This window comes from Cetorhinus maximus, chromosome 2 (assembly GCF_964194155.1).
Source record: "Cetorhinus maximus chromosome 2, sCetMax3.hap1.1, whole genome shotgun sequence".
Taxonomy (NCBI): Eukaryota; Metazoa; Chordata; class Chondrichthyes; order Lamniformes; family Cetorhinidae; genus Cetorhinus; species Cetorhinus maximus.
The window spans coordinates 38,121,246-38,137,074 of record NC_135880.1 but is presented as its reverse complement, the minus strand read 5'-3'; the positions used below and the strand labels follow the sequence as shown (position 1 = coordinate 38,137,074).

At 42.3% G+C, this 15,829-nt stretch overlaps 1 protein-coding gene across 2 annotated transcripts in view; it reads right to left on the bottom strand.

Moving 5' to 3' along the window:
- wdr41 (WD repeat domain 41) overlaps positions 1-15,829 on the bottom strand; it is a 63,121-nt gene that overhangs the window by 9,673 nt on the left and 37,619 nt on the right. For both annotated transcript variants that reach the window (XM_078563405.1, XM_078563399.1), the window contains exons 7-12: positions 15,184-15,295; positions 9,614-9,676; positions 9,267-9,377; positions 3,811-4,001; positions 3,178-3,299; positions 2,430-2,512 (exon numbers count right to left, since the gene is read on the bottom strand). In XM_078563405.1, coding sequence (XP_078419531.1) covers positions 2,430-2,512; positions 3,178-3,299; positions 3,811-4,001; positions 9,267-9,377; positions 9,614-9,676; positions 15,184-15,295 — 682 coding nt within the window. The remainder of the gene's footprint in view (positions 1-2,429; positions 2,513-3,177; positions 3,300-3,810; positions 4,002-9,266; positions 9,378-9,613; positions 9,677-15,183; positions 15,296-15,829) is intronic.

The following is a 15,829-nucleotide window of genomic DNA, read 5'->3' as shown; positions in this document are numbered from 1 at the left end:
TCAAGATTTCCCCACTAGTGGAAACATCTCCTCAACATCTACCCTATCAAGTCCCCTCAGAATCTCATACGTTTCAATAAGATCACCCCTCATTCTTCAAAACTCTAATGAATAAAGGCCTAAACTGTTTAGCCGTTCTTGGTAAGTCAACCCCTTCATCCCAGGAATCAGCCTAGTGAATCTCTTTTGAACTGCCTTCATTGCCAGTATATTCTTTCTTAAATACGAGGAGCAAAACCGTACACAGTACTCCAGGTGCGGCCTCACCAACACCCTGTGCAGTAGTAACAAGACTTCCCTATTTTTAAACTCCAACCCCCTAATAATACAGGTCAAAATTCCATTTGCCTTCCTAATCACTTGCTGCACCTGCATGCTAAATTTTTGTGTTTCATGCACAAGAACATCCAGATCCCTCTGTGCTGCACTTTTTTGTAGTCTCTCTCCATTTAATTAATAGTCTGCCTTTTGATTCTTCCTGCCAAAGTGCATGACCTCACACTTTCCTACATTAAACTCCATCTGCCAAATTTTCACCCATTCACTAAACTTATCCATATCCTTGTGCAGATTCCTTATGTCATCACAACATGCCCCCCCACCTATTTTTGTATCGTCAGCAAATTTACATACATTACACTCTTCCCCCCTCCTCTGTGTCATTCATATAGATAGTAAATAATTGAGGCCCTAGGGCTGATCCTTGTGGCATTCCACTAGTTACGTCTTTCCAACCTGAAAAAGACCCGTTAATCTCGAGTCTCTTGTGTGGTAACCAATCTTCAATCCATGCTAATACATTACCCCCAAAAATGTGAGCTCCTCTCTTGTTCAATAACCTTTTATGTGACACCTTATTGAATGCCTCCTGGAAATCCAAATACACTTCATCTACCGGTTCCCCTTTATCAGTACTGCTCGTTATATCCTCAAAGGACTCTAGCAAATTTGTCAAACACAATTTCCATTCAAACATGATTTCCCATTCACAAAAACATGTTGACTCTGTTTGATTGCGTTAAACTTTTCTAAATGTCCTATTTCTTCCTTAATAATGGACTCTAGCATTTTCCCAATGACAGATGTTAGGCTGACTGGCCTATGGTTTCCTGCATTTTGTCTCCGTCCCTTCTTGAACAGGGGCATCACATTAGCAGTTTTCCAATCCACTGGGACCCTCCCGGAATCCAGTGAGTTCTGGAATATTTCGACCAATGCCTCCACTAACTCCGCAGCCACTTCCTTTAAAACTCTTGGATGCAGGCCATCAGGTCCTGGTGACTTGTCTGCCTTTAGTCCCATTAATTTGTCAAATACTTTGTCCCTCATGACAGAGACTGTTACAAGATCTTTCCTCCCATTAGCTCATTGCTTATCTGATATCTTTGGGATGTTTATAGTGTACTCCACCATGAAGATCGATGCAAAATATTGGTTTAAATTATCTATTTCCATTTCCCTTAATCAATTCTCCAGTCTCATCCTCCAAGGGTCCCGCACTCACTTTAGCCACTCTTTCTTTTTATATACCTGTAGAAGCTCTTGCTGTTTATTTTTATATTTCTTGCCAATTTACTTTCATATTCAATTTTCTCCCTCTATTAGCTTTTTAGTGATCCGCTGCTGGTTTCTAAAAAATTCCCAATCCGTTGGCCTACCACTAGTTTTCACCGCTTTGTATGGCTTAGTTTTTGATTGGATTCTCTCCCTGACCAGCTTTGTGAGCCACGGGTGGTTCATCCTTCGAGTCCTTCTTTTTGACCGGGATAAATTTTTGCTGTGCGTTATGAAATATCTGCTTAAATGTCTGCCACTGCTCATCCACTGATCTTCCCCTTAGTCTATTTTCCCAGCCCACTTTAGACAACTCTTTCTTCATACCTCTGTAATTACCCTTATTTAAGTTGAGGACATTGGTTTGAGACCCAAGTTGCTCGCCTCAAACTGAATTTGAAATTCTACCTTGTTGTGATCACTACCCCCTAAAGGATCCTTAACTACGATATCTCTTATTAATCCTACCTTATTATGCATTACCAGATCTAAAATAGCCTGTTCCCAGGTAGGTTCTACAACATATTGCTCTAAGAAACAGTCCCGGATGCACTCAACAAATTCATCTTCCATGTTACCCCTGCCAATCGGATATGTCCAGTCAATATGCAGATTAAAATCATCCATGACAATTGTAGCGCCCTTCTTACTGCCTCCATTATTTCCCGATTTATACTTTGTCCTATGGTGAGGCAACTCTGGGGGCCTATAGACGACTTCCACCTGTGACTTCTTCCACCCATGACTTCTTCCTCTTGCTATTCCTTATTTCTACCCAAACTGATTCCACATCAAGATCTATTGCACCTATATCACTACTCACTTTGGCAGCTAAATTAAATCTAACTATGCACATAATATAAAGCTACACTAACCTGATGTGGCAGGCTCAGCTGGAGGAAGTTCCTGCAGTTCCCAAAGACGAACACTGCCATCCTCAGAGCAGGAGACCAATTGGCTGCAAAACATATTCAAATGTAGATATTACTTTCAGAGTATGGAGATCCAGCATCTATACTTGATAGCACAAAGAAAATTGGTTTTGTTGTTACTCAACTTACATTCAATGCCAACTACTGCACGTTGCAGAAGGCCTTCTGAACTTAATTATAGCAAAACTTTTAAATGAACAATGCAAAGTGTGCTAAATACTTATGACAAGAACATGCTAATTCAAGTTTAAAATTTTCCCACAGATTCAATAAATGACAATCTATATTAAAAACTTTAGGATTTTTGCATTCTTCATTTGTGCAAATGTTAGAAATGCAAGCCTAAAGAAATGCCATGTCTGAAAGCACAGCAAAATAGCTTTCCTTTAAATGGAAATGGAGGGCTTTTTCTGAACTGAATTTAATCACGAGTCTGAAGACCAAGTCAATGACCATCTATATTTTCCAAAGCGGTACTGCAAGATCATTTAAAATAAACCAAAATCAATATCAGTGCATTTTAAGAGGAGAACTGTGAAGATACATTAGATGTAGACAGAAACTGTTCGAGCAAAACCAATTTTTGTATTTATTTGCAATCATCCTCTAGCCTCTTCTACTTTGCAATATCTAAGGGAATGCTGCTCTATCCATAATAGGTCAGTATAAGGTTCAGCATCAAGTTCCATACTTATTTGGTAACTTTGCAATGTGCAACACACGTGAATCATGTGCCAGTTGCTGATATGCGATCACTGTTTTTGTCTGAAGACTGTAAATGTAAATTCCAGTCCCAATAGCAGCAAAAATGTTCTACAAGGAAAAAGAGATACAAATTTACCACACATATTAATTAGTTTAACAGCACATCCTCATAAAGAAGCTTGGAATCTCTACATTGAAGAGTTAGGAAAACTGCAATGATTGATTTTATCTATATTACAAAATAGCTCATCAATCCGCATCAAAAAAAATGGAGGCGGGGAGAGAGAAAGGATTTGGGCAAAAGTTGAGGCTTTTCCACTTTTATGTGCTTCATATAAATTTTTTTTTAAACGTTCTTCCCTTTATACTTCAGTCAAGGAGGGGAGAAAAAAAGCTACCCAAATTGTATATTTCTCAACAAAGCTACTTACTACTAGAACAACTGCAAGCTATTTTTCGATGGTCTTGTCTTTAGAGTCAGCAGGTAGCCCTTTTCTATTTTATTCTTAATGCCGTCAAATCAGCATTACAATTAACTTTCAAAATATAGTTAATATTCAGAATAGGTTTATGTATTATAACATGGTTTCGAGGTAAATGGCAGTGACTTTTACTTTACCTCCCTATCTGAAGACAGGTGATGAATGCAGGTTTCATGCTGGTTTGGGGTCAGCGATATCTTTATTTCAGCAGGTTTGTCGAGCTGTTGGGCAGCATTCCAGAACTGAGATTCAGATGCTTGAACTGACCAATCCAGGCTGTCCCAAATGATTAACTCACCAATGTGGGATCCAGTTGCAAATGTATAATCTATTCATGAAAACATATTCATTTTGGGAAGATTCCAGTGAAACCAACAAAAACAAAATAACTTGGCATCACAGTAGTTTGACTACTCTACGTAATGAGCTTATTTCAGGCAAGCAGCTTAAATAAAATCATGCCTGCAGAGCTTTTTATTCTTTCATGGGATACGGGCATCGCTGGCTAGGCCAGCATTTATTGTCCATCCCTAACTGCCCTGAGAAGGTGGTGATGAGCTCCTTCCTTGAACTGCTGCAGTCCATGTAAACCCACAGTGCTGTTAGGAAGGGAGCTCCAGGATTTTGACCCAATGACAGTGAAGGAATCACGATTTAGCTCCAAGATGGTGTGTGGCTTGGAGTGGAACTTGCAGGTTGCGGTGTTCCCATGTGTCGGCAATCCTAAGCTTTCTAGGTGGGAAAGGTCACAGGTTTTGAAGGTGCTGTCAAAGGAGCCTTGGCGAGTTGCTGCAGTGCATCTTGTGGATGGTACACACTGTGCATAAGTGGAAGAGGGAGCGAATGTTTAAGGTCGTGGATGGGGTGCCAATCTAGCGAGCTGATTTGCTTAGAAGTGGTCAAACTTCAAGTGTTTTTGAAGCTGCACTCATCCAGGAAAGTGGAGAGTATTCCATCACACTCCTGACTTGTGAGTTGCAGATGGTGGACAGGCTTTGGGGAGTCAGGATGGGGGTCACTCTGCGCAGGATTCCTAGCCTTTGTTCTGCTCTTGTAGCCACAGTATTTATATGGCTGGTCCAGTTCAGTTTCTGGTCAAGGGTAACCTGCAGAATGTTGTTAGTGGGGGATTCAGTAATAGTAATGCCATTGAATGTCAAGGGGTGATGGTTAGATTCTATCTTGCTGAAGATGGTCATTGCCTGGCACTTGTGTGGCATGAATATTACTTTGCACTTATCAGCCCAAGCCTGAATGTTTTCCAGGTTTTGCTGCATTTGGACACAGACTGCTTCAGTATCTGAGGAGTCATGAATAGTGCTGAATATTGGGCAATCATCAGTGAACATCCCCACTTCTGACCTTATGATGGAGGGAAGATCATTGATGAAACAGCTGAGGATGGTTGAGCCTAGAACACTACTGCAGCAATGCCTCAGGACTGAGATGATTGATCTCCAACAACGACCTTCCTTTTTTCTATGTATGACTCCAACCAGGAGAATTTTCCCCGGATTCTCATTGACTTGAGTTTTGCTAGGGCTCCTTGATGCCACACCCGGTCAAATGTTGCCTTGATGTCAAGGGCAGTCACTCTCACCTCACCTTGATTGCAGCTCATTTGTCCATGTGTGGATCAAGGCTGTAATGAGATCAGGAGCTGAGTGGCCCTGACAGAACCCAAAGAGAGCGTCAGTGAGCAGGTTATTGCTGAGTAAGTGCCACTTCGTAGCAATGTCAATGACACCTTCCATTACTTTGGTGATAATCGAGAGTAGACTGATGGGGCGGTAATTAACCGGGTTGAATTTGTACAGTTTTTTGTGTACAGGACATACCTCGGCAATTTTCTACATTGTCAAGTAGATGCCAGTGCCGTAGCTGCACTGGAACAGTTTGGCTAGGCACGTGGCTAGTTCTGAAGCACAAGTCTTCAGTACTATGCCAGAATATTGTCAGGGCCCATAGCCTTAGCAGCATCTAATGCGTTCAGCCGTTTCTTGATATCACGTGGAGTGAATCAAATTGGCTGAAGGCTAGCATCTGTAATGCTGAGGACCTCAGCTTGAGGCCAAGATGGAACACTCCCACGGCACATCTAGCTGAAGATGGTTGCAAATGCTTAAGCCATGTCTTTTGCACTGATGTGCTGGGCTTCCCCTCTCGTTGAGGATGGGGATATTTGTGGAGCCTCCTCTTCCAGCTAGTTGTTTAATTGTGCACCACCATTCATGACTGGATGTGGCAGAGCTTAGATCTTATCCATTAGTTGTAGAATCGCTTAGCTCTCTATCGCATGCTGCTTACGCTGTTTGGCATGCAAATAGTCCTGTGTTGTAGCTTCACTAGGATGACACCTCACTTTTAGGTATGCCTGGTGCTGCTCCTGGCATGCCCTCCTGCACTCTTCATTGTACCAAGGTTGAATTCTTCTGAAAACCCATGATCTTAATAAGAATCCTACAAATCCTTGGATCCTGCTACTAAAATCAGCAACAAGGCAACAACAGAAATCAGCAGCAGCACGGCAGCAACTAATTGTAGTCTCCTCCCGAGATTCAGGAGATGAAAACTACTTCTCAAAAATTTCAAAATCTTTCTTCAGGCTACCATCAGAAATCAATACAGGTCTTGGTCAAATCCAATTCCCTCAAAAGCACTTGATTAATTTTTATGAAATTAATACTTTTCCAAAGAAGGTGGCCATGATTCAAGCCACCTAAAATATAGATAAGTACAAAGACACACTATCAAGCCAGTTTTCCATGGTACTGAAATCATCTTCTTATAGGGATGAATGATATAAGAGGCCAGAGTCAGAGCAACTAAAGTTCTAGCAAAGGGAGGTTCTCACAGAGTAAAGTGCGGCAGATCTAGAGGATGGGGTTTTAAATTTAAGGTATGAGGGGCTACAAACCAATATAGGTCAATGAGGAAAGGGGTAATGGTTGACCGGGACTTCGTGTAAGATAGGATCCAGGCAGCATCGTTTCAGGTGAGTTGAAGTTCAAGACAGAACACAAGAAATAGGGGCAAGTAGTACTCTATTCAGCAAGATCATGGTTGATATTTTATCTCAACTCAACCTCCCACGCTATCCCGACATCCCTCAATTCCCTTGGTATCGAAAAATCTAGTGATCTCTCTCTTGAATATACTCAACGACTAAGCATCCAGCAGTTCTCTGGGAAAGGTGAAGGGGTAACCAGAAGAACATTAGAATAGTCAAATGTGGAGATAAGAAGCGTTGTAGCAGGAAATGAAGTTCGTTAAGGGCAGAGACGGACAACGTTATGGGAGGTAGGTGTAAGCGGTCTTTGTGATAGAGAGGATGTGAAATCAGTAGCTCATCTTAGGGTTTAATTTAATGCTGAGGTTGTGAATAGTCTGGTTCAGCTTGTGACTGTGGCTGGAACGAGGGATGAAATCTGTGATTCACCTGTGGAGTTTGTGCCAGGGGCCAAAGACTTCAGCCTTCCCAATGTTTAAATGGAGAAAATTGTGGCTCACCTGAGACTGGATATCAGACAAGCACTCTGAAACAGAAACAGTGGAAGTGGAGGGGAGGCGGTGAATTAGAGCAGTATCTCAGTGTAAAAGTGCAAGCTGACTGAATGTCTGCAGTTGATGTCACAAAGTGGTATAGTGTAGATAAGGGAGCTGTCAATACAGATGCTCCAGAGGTAACAGCAGAAGGTGGGAAAAGAAGACAGTGCTGGGAATCCTCTGGGTAGGATCATGAAGAATGTAACCAAATACTAATCCCGAGATGGGAAATGGAAGAAAGTTATTGATGGAGGAAGGCATGATCAAGCAATAGGGCTAGGAGGAAGAGAAGGGATAACTGGCTGTGATCACAGTCACATTTGTAATATTAGTTAGGGCCATTTTGCTGCTGTAGCTAGGACAGAAACCTGGCTGGAGAGGTTCAAACAAGGAGATGCAGATAAGAGAGCCACGGATTTAAGAGGCAACAAGTGGTACAAGATTTGGGGGATAGTATAAAAAGACAAAGGACTTACTGATTTTTTTTTAAGGAGCAGTGATGATAGCTATTTTGAGAGTGCCTGAGAGAACGGAATTTATAATAAAAACTAGCATGGGAGCCAGGAATGGAAGTTGAATGGCTAGCAGCATATTCAGAATGGGGCTGGGGGCAGGAGTTGAGTCTTGTGGCAAGATCAGAGAGGACATGAGTGAAGATGGTGATTCAGGGGCTGGGGAAGGAAGAGGGCTGAAAGCTTCCCCCCACCCCCTCCTAAAATTTGATCCAAAATATTAAAAATACAGACTACTTTCTGTTTCTTCAACTTATTCCTCTGTACACTAATTTTGAATTGCCACAACAGAAGCTAAACTAACACAACCTCTTAAATAGCCTTGTAAAGATTTTTTTAATTGGTTTTCTAGAACAGTGCTTTTGGCAAGCAATTTGTTTTTATATTTCCAGACTTTTTATAACTTCATTTTTGGGGATGAATTTGGCAGACATTTTTATTTGTACTGTCAGATAAGCTGGCTTTTAAAGCAGCTCAATTTTATAGCAGAGGTTGTACAAGTCTAGAAGATGGAAGAAAACATGTCAGCAAGATCAACAGGCACCAGGCTATTTTGCAATCCTTGCACACCTACTTAGCAATTATAGAGAATAAATGTCCCTGTTCCTTATCAAAAACAGAAAGGGCACCATGATAAGCCTGCAATATTGGGAAGGCGCTACCAGGTTCACAGGTTCACCAGCATCAACAATGCCCTCACATTTCATGCCAGCTCGGACCCACCTAGCACCATCAGGTACTCTACGGGCCACATTTGCATCAAAAGGCTGACTGATAACACAATGTTCAACACATCTTCTTTCCAACTGAGCAGCATAAAATGCATCTTCAAATGGAGCATTCCCCAAAACGAAAGGGGTTAGGTATATGTGAGCAACGACATGGGCAATGAAAATGGAAATATCTGGAAAACTATCAAATATTCAACACACGCAAGCAATAAATGTGAATCACTTTGACAGACTACATTTTCCAGCTTCTGTCACCTGTAGATAGTACCATTGGTTAGTCTTAAGTAGCAAGATCTCAGTTTTCTCCTGCAACCACGTCCAAGTTCTGTGTTCAGCCTGGCTGTGCATCCAAGCATGGAGCACCACTCTCCTAGGAGTAGGATGCCCTTAAGTGACAATCAAGGTAAAACGTCTTGAAACAATACATGCAGCAACAACTTCACTAGCCAAACATGGCTTTTGCAGATGCACCCTTTGCTACTGCCTCTCAGGCTCCAATGTGAGCCTTGACATTCTTTATCCATCCTTTCCTTCCACTGTAAATAGCCAATGCTCAGTTGGGGTTCTGCCAGGATCACTTGCCTCCTGACCTCAGTACAGCCTTGGTTCCCCCGATCCCAGTGTAAAAATTACCCTCAAGTTGTTTTGAGGATTTGCCTCTGTACTTTTTACTGTGCATGGTTCTGGGTTTCTTTCTGTACCCCAAGAAAAGCATCGCATCAAACTAACATGCACCTCCAGCTGTAGAATGAATCATCAATGCAACCAACCCAGGTAAGCCCAAGTAAATTAAAATAAATTTACCATTTATAGTGATTAGTGCTCTAATATCATCTTCATGATTCGACAGTCTTCTCATCTCAATGATTTCCCAAGTCTGAGATTCTGACGGCAATGGTATCAGCTTGAAAATAACTGAAAATAGCAAAGTACAGTAATATTAAATAATCTAAACAAGTCTTTAGATCCATTTTAAAAATGCAACATAGCAAAAACATAACTGAGTGCCATAGTAAAACAACTTTGAATTAATATGGATAGTTATCAAATTAGGATGTTAAATAAAAACACAATTGATAGTTTGTTCCCTCTTTTGATTTTTTTAAAAATTAGGTATGAATGTACTTGTGCAGCTTCAGTAAAAATCTTACCTACATCCTTCCTGACCACTGCAGCAATGTTGTTTTTTGGTAGTTCTATCATTGAACTTACATCTGTTTAAAAAATACAAAACAAGCATTAAGAGTTACCTTTAAGTGTGCTCGGTAGCAGATATATCAATGAGTCGCTTAGTGGTACAGAGCTTAAATATTGCTGAAAAGAGGGGTATGTTGCCGGTTTTTTTGTCTTTCACTCATCAGGACCAATACAAGTGTCAAATTTCAAACAACAATTTATACTACAGAAGAGAAGGGTGTCGATTGGTTGGCAAATCTTTTGCTGACACATTGCCATTGAAAAAGCAACAGGGTACTATAGGCTGCCCAAGTTCCCAACTAATTCAAAACAGGCACAAGGCTTGAACATATTCCTTTTGTTTGCAGGGAACAGATTCCCGCATAAGAATGTATGTTGTTTCTAGCAGGCATAAATGAATCACGTCAAAAGCTCAACTATTACCTTAAATTGGTTGTTACTGTAGCTATTAGGACCTCAGAATTGCTTAGCAAGTGTTGCCCATTCACTGAACATACAAACATACAAATCAGGAGCAGCTGGAGGTGCATGTTAGTTTGATGTGATGCTTTTTTTGGGGTACAGAAAGTAACATGCACTATAAAAAGCAAAAAGTACAGAAGCAAATCCTCAAAACAAACAACTTAAGGGTAATTTTTACACTGAGATAGGTCCCTCAAGCTTGCTCCACCATTCAATAAGATCATGGCTGATCTGATTATAACATCCCTTTCACCCCCTTATTTATTAAGAATTTATCAACCTCTGCCTTAAAAATATTCAAAGTTCTGCTCCACCACCTTTTGAGGAAGGAAGTTCCAAAGACTCACTACCCTGAGAAAAAAATTCTCCTCATCCCTGTCCATAAGACCATAAGACATAGGAGCAGAAATTAGGCCATTCGGCCCATCGAGCCTGCTCCGCCATTCAATCATGGCTGCTAAGTTTCTCAACCCCATTCTCCCGTCTTTGATCCCCATACCAATCAAGAACCTATCTATCTCGGTCTTAAATACACTCAATGACCTGGCCTCCACAGCCTTCTGTGGCAATGAATTCCATAGATTCACCACTCTCTAGCTAAAGAACTTTCTCCTCATCTCTGTTCTAAAAGGTCTTCCCTTTACTCTCAGGCTGTGCCCTCAGGTCCTAGTCTCTCCTACTAATGGAAACATCTTCCCCACGTCCACTCTATCCAGGCCTTTCAGTATTCTATAAGTTTCAATCAAATCCCCCCTCATCCTTCTGAACTCCATCGAGTATAGACCCAGAGTCCTCAAACGTTCCTCATATGTTAACCCCTTATTTTCAAACAGTAACCCCTACTTCTAGATTCTCCCACAAAAGGAAACATCCTCTCCACATCCACCCTATCAAAACCCCTCAGGATCCTATATGTTTCAATAAAGTCACCTCTTACTCTTCTAAACTTCAGTGGATACAAGCCCAGTCTGTCCAATCTTCCCTCATAAGGCAATCTGCCCAATCCAAACTAGTATTAGTTTAGTACAACTTCTCTGAACTGCTTCTAACGTATCTAACAGCAGACATTTGTTTTGGGTTATGCAGGCAGGAGCTGAGTACAGCTGTACTCTGTATGTCGCGAACAACTGAAGGAGCGTGCTGTTTGATTCACTGAGACATATGGCCTACATATCTAGTATTGCACCAGCACAAACTCAAACGATGTTGCTCAATTGTGGTAGGCAGACCGTCTTTTGGGCTGATGACAGCATCCCGTTAGTGAAAAATACCACATGCACAGGCACTGCATAGTAGCAGCGTGAAATGGCATCCTTAGCCTGTTGTTCAAATTTTTGAGATATTCCCCTTTCCAGGGTAATTTGAGGTGGACAGAGTACTTTGCAGGTCCAAAACTGTTGGCCTTTGGACTATTTGCGAGTTTGTAGCATACACAGCAAAAATGATCTGATTTGGATAGTCACTGTCCTGCAGGATATCTTTAATGCGCTCGATTTCTGCGTCAAGCTTGCAAAATGAGCAAATGGCTAGAGCCCTAATGAATAGGTGACCTATAATGGCTTCTCTTCCCACTCTCACTCTATTACCTCTGGAGTTTCCCAAATATCTAGCCTTGATCCTTTTCTATTACTCATCTTCGTGCTACCCTAACCCTCAGTGATATCATCCCAAAACCCATCAAGAGGTATGTTGAACAACAATTAGTCATATCTCACCAATTCCTTGAACCCTCAACTATCTTTGCTTGGCCGATATCCAATACTGGATGAGCCGAAATCTCCTCCAAATTAAAAACTGAGAAGACTAAAGCCATTGTCTTTGGTCCTCGCCACAAACTCCACTCTTTTTTTTAATTCACTCATGGGATGTGGGCTTCGCTGGCTGGGCCAGCATTTATTGCCCATCCTTAGTTGCCCTTGAGAAGGTGGTGGTGAGCTGCCTTCTTGAACCCCTGCAGTCCATGTGGTGTAGGTACACCCCAGTGCTGTCAGGAAGGGAGTTCCAGGATTTTGACCCAGCGACAATAAAGGATCTGATCTATTTCCAAGTCAGGATGGTGAGTGACTTGGAGGGGAACTTCCCAGGTGGTGGTGTTCCCATCTATCTGCTGCCCTTGTCCTTCTAGATGGTAGTGGTCCATGGGCTTGGAAGGTGGTGTCTAAGGAAGCTTTATGAGTTGCTGCAATGTATCTTCTAGTTGGTACGCACTGTGCATCGGTGATGGAGGGAGTTAATCCTTAAGGTGATGGACGAGGTGCCAATTAAGTGAGCTGCTTTGTCCTGGATGGTTTTGAGTTTCTCGAGTGTTGTTGGAGTTTTACTCCGAGGCAATTGGAGTGCATTCCTCCACAGTCCTGACTTGCGCCTTTTAGATGATGGACAGGCTTTGGGAGGTCAGGTGGTGAGTCCCAGCCTCTGACTGGATAGCCATAGTGTTTATGTGGCTGGTCCAGTTAAGTTTCTGGTCAATGATAACCCCACCTCCTAGGATGTGGATGATGGAGAAGTTCAGCAATTGTAATGTGGTTGAACATCAACTGGGGATGGTTAGATTCTTGCTGGAGATAGTCATTGTCTGGCACTTTTGCGGTGCAAACGTTACATGTCACTTACCAGCCCAAGCCTGAATGTTGCCCAGGTCTTGCTACAAGCAAGCATGGACAGCTTCAGTAACTGAAAAGTCTTGAATGGTACTGAACACTGCAATCATTAGTGAACATGTTGAAAGGAATGTCATTGAAGCAGCTGAAGATGATTGGGTCTAAGAAACTACTCTGAGGAATTTCTGCAGCGATGTGCCAGGACGGAGATGATTGACCTCCAACAACCACAACTATCATCCTTTGTGCTGGGTATGACTCCAACCAGTGGAGAGTTTCCACCCGATTCCCATTGACTTCAATTTTGCTGGGGCTCCTTGATATGCCACACTTCGTCAAATGCTGTCTTCACGTCAAGGGCAGTTATTCACACCTCACCTCTTTTGCCTAAGCATAGACCAAGGCTGCAATAAGGTCTGGCACAACCCAAACTGAGCATTAGCGAGCAGGCTATCACTGATTGAGTGCCACTTGATGGCACTGTCAATGACACCTTCCATCGCTTTACTGACAATTGAGTAGACTAATGGGGTGATATTTGGCCAGACTGGATTTGAATCGTAGAATCATAGAAGTCCACTGAAGGAGTCCATTCGACCCATTGTGACTGGGCCGGCCAACAAGTAACCATCCTGCCTAACCCCACTTTCTAATTCTTGGTCCATAACCTTGTAAATTACAGCATTTCACATGCATATCCAAGTACTTTTTAAATGTACTGAGGTTAACTGGCCTTTCAGGCTTTTTGTGGGGAAGACATTTTTGGGCATTTGTCGGATAGATGCCAGTTTTGTAGCTGTACTGAAGCAGTTTAGCAAGGGGCGCAGCTAGTTCTGGAGCACAAATCTTCAGTCAGGATGTTATCAGGGCCTATAGCATTTCCTGTATCCAGTACCTTTAGCCACTTCTTGATATCACGTGCAGTGAATCAAATTGGTTGGAGACTGGCGGCTGTGATGCTAGGGGTCTCAGGAAGAGACAGATGGATCATCCATTTGGTACTTCTGGCTGAAGATTGCTGAAAATTTTAAGACTGATTTTTTGCACTGACACACTGGGCTCCCCCATCATGTTCATGGAGCCTTCGCCTCAGGTTAGTTGTTCAACTGTCCACCATTTACGACTGGATGCAGTAGGGCTACATAGCTTTGATCTGATCCGTTGTTTGTAGGATCGCTTTGCTTTATCTATTTCATGCTGTTTCCACTGTTAAGCATGCAAGTAGTCCTGAGTTGTAGCTTCACCAGGTAGACAACTCATTTTTAGGTATGCCTGCTGCTGCTCCTGGCATGCTTTCTTGCACTCCTCATTGAACCAGGATTGATCCCCTAGCTTGATGATAATGGTAAAGTGAGGGATATGCCAAACTATGAGTTCACACATTGTGGTTGATACAATTCTACTTCTGCCGATAGCACACAGCATTTCATGGATTTTGAGCTGCTAGATCTGTTCTGAATCTACGATATTTAGCAAGGTGGTAGTGCTGCACAACAAAATGGAGCGTGTCCTCAGTGTCAAGATGTGACTCATCTCCACAAGGATCATACAGTGTTCACTCCTATCATTACTGGCATGGGCAGATACATCTGCGACAGGTAGATTGGTAAGGGGGAAGTCAAGTAGGTTTTTTGCCTCGTTGGCTCTCTCACCACCTGCCAGTCTGACATGTGTCCTTCATGACTCAGCCAATAGTGGTGCTACAAAGCCACATTTGGTGACATATATTGAAGGCCCACAACCAGAGTACACTCTATACCTTTGCTACCCTGAGTACTTCTCCCAGTGGTGTTAAGTACTGATTCACCAGCTAGGGAAGGCAGTATGTGGTAATCTGTAGGCTTCCTTGTCTTGTGTTTGCTGACCTTCACTGACTTCCCATCTGATGACTCCCCATCTGACAACGCCTCAAGTTTTAAAATCCTCATTCTTGTTCTCAATTTTGTCTATAGCCTCACCCTTCCAGAGCTATGTAGCCTCCTCCAAATATATGAGCCTCTGAGGTCTCTCTAATTCAGGCCTCCTAAGCATCCCTGATTTCAATCACTCCACGACTGGCAGCCATGCTTTCAGCTGTCTTGGTCCTAAACTCTGGATTCTCTCCCTAAATCTCTCCACCTCTCCCTCCATTTAACATGCTCTTAAAAACCTACCTCTTTGATCAAGCTTTTGCTCATCTTTCTTGGTTTCTCCTTATAGGTCAGAGTATCAAAAGATGTCAAAAATGTTTTTAATATCACTCTTGTTAAATGCCTTCCGACATTTGTTAAATCTCCTGTATAAGTTGTTGCTACTGGTATGTTAATAATAGGTTAATTTGGTTTTATACTGCAATTTTCCATGGAAAATTGGTGCTAAGAAAAATTTTATCAATCTAGTTTCTTGGAAAGGAACATATTTTCCATAAAAAGTGAAATATATTAAGGGAATGTCTGAATAAGAGCAGCATTTTGAAATAATACCTGCATCTTTAAAGCAAGCTGTTTTGCAGAGCAATTCTGCTTGACAGTTCCAAGTGCATACTTTATCCCCTCCAGACAGCCACACATCAAGTCTTTCGATAATCATCAAACACTGCCAAAATAAGCCAAACAATAAGTTACAAACACAATGAATTTTAGCATTTTAATCACCAGTGGATTTATCCTTACACAACCTTGATTTTTTTTTCATTTATTCTTTCACAGGATGTAGGCATCGCAGGCTGGGCCAGCATTCATTCCCCATCCCTAATTGCCCTTGAGAAAGTGGTGGTGAGCCACCTTCTTGAACTGCTGCAGCCCATATAGTGTAGGTACACCCACAGTGCTGTTAGGAAGGGAGTTCCAGGATTTTGACCCAGGGAGAGTGAAGGAACAGTGACATAGTTTCAAGTCAGGATGGAATGCAACTTGGAGGGGAACTTGCAGGTGGTGATGTTCCCATGCATCTGCTGCCCCAGGCCTTCTAGGTGGTAGAGGTCACGGGTTTAGAAAGTGCTGTTGAAGGAGCCTTGGTGAGTTGTAGATGGTACACACTGTGGCCACTGTGCATGGTGGGGGAAGGGGTGAAGGCTGAAGGCAGTGGATGGGGTGCCAATCAAGCAGGCTGATATGTCTTGAATGGTGT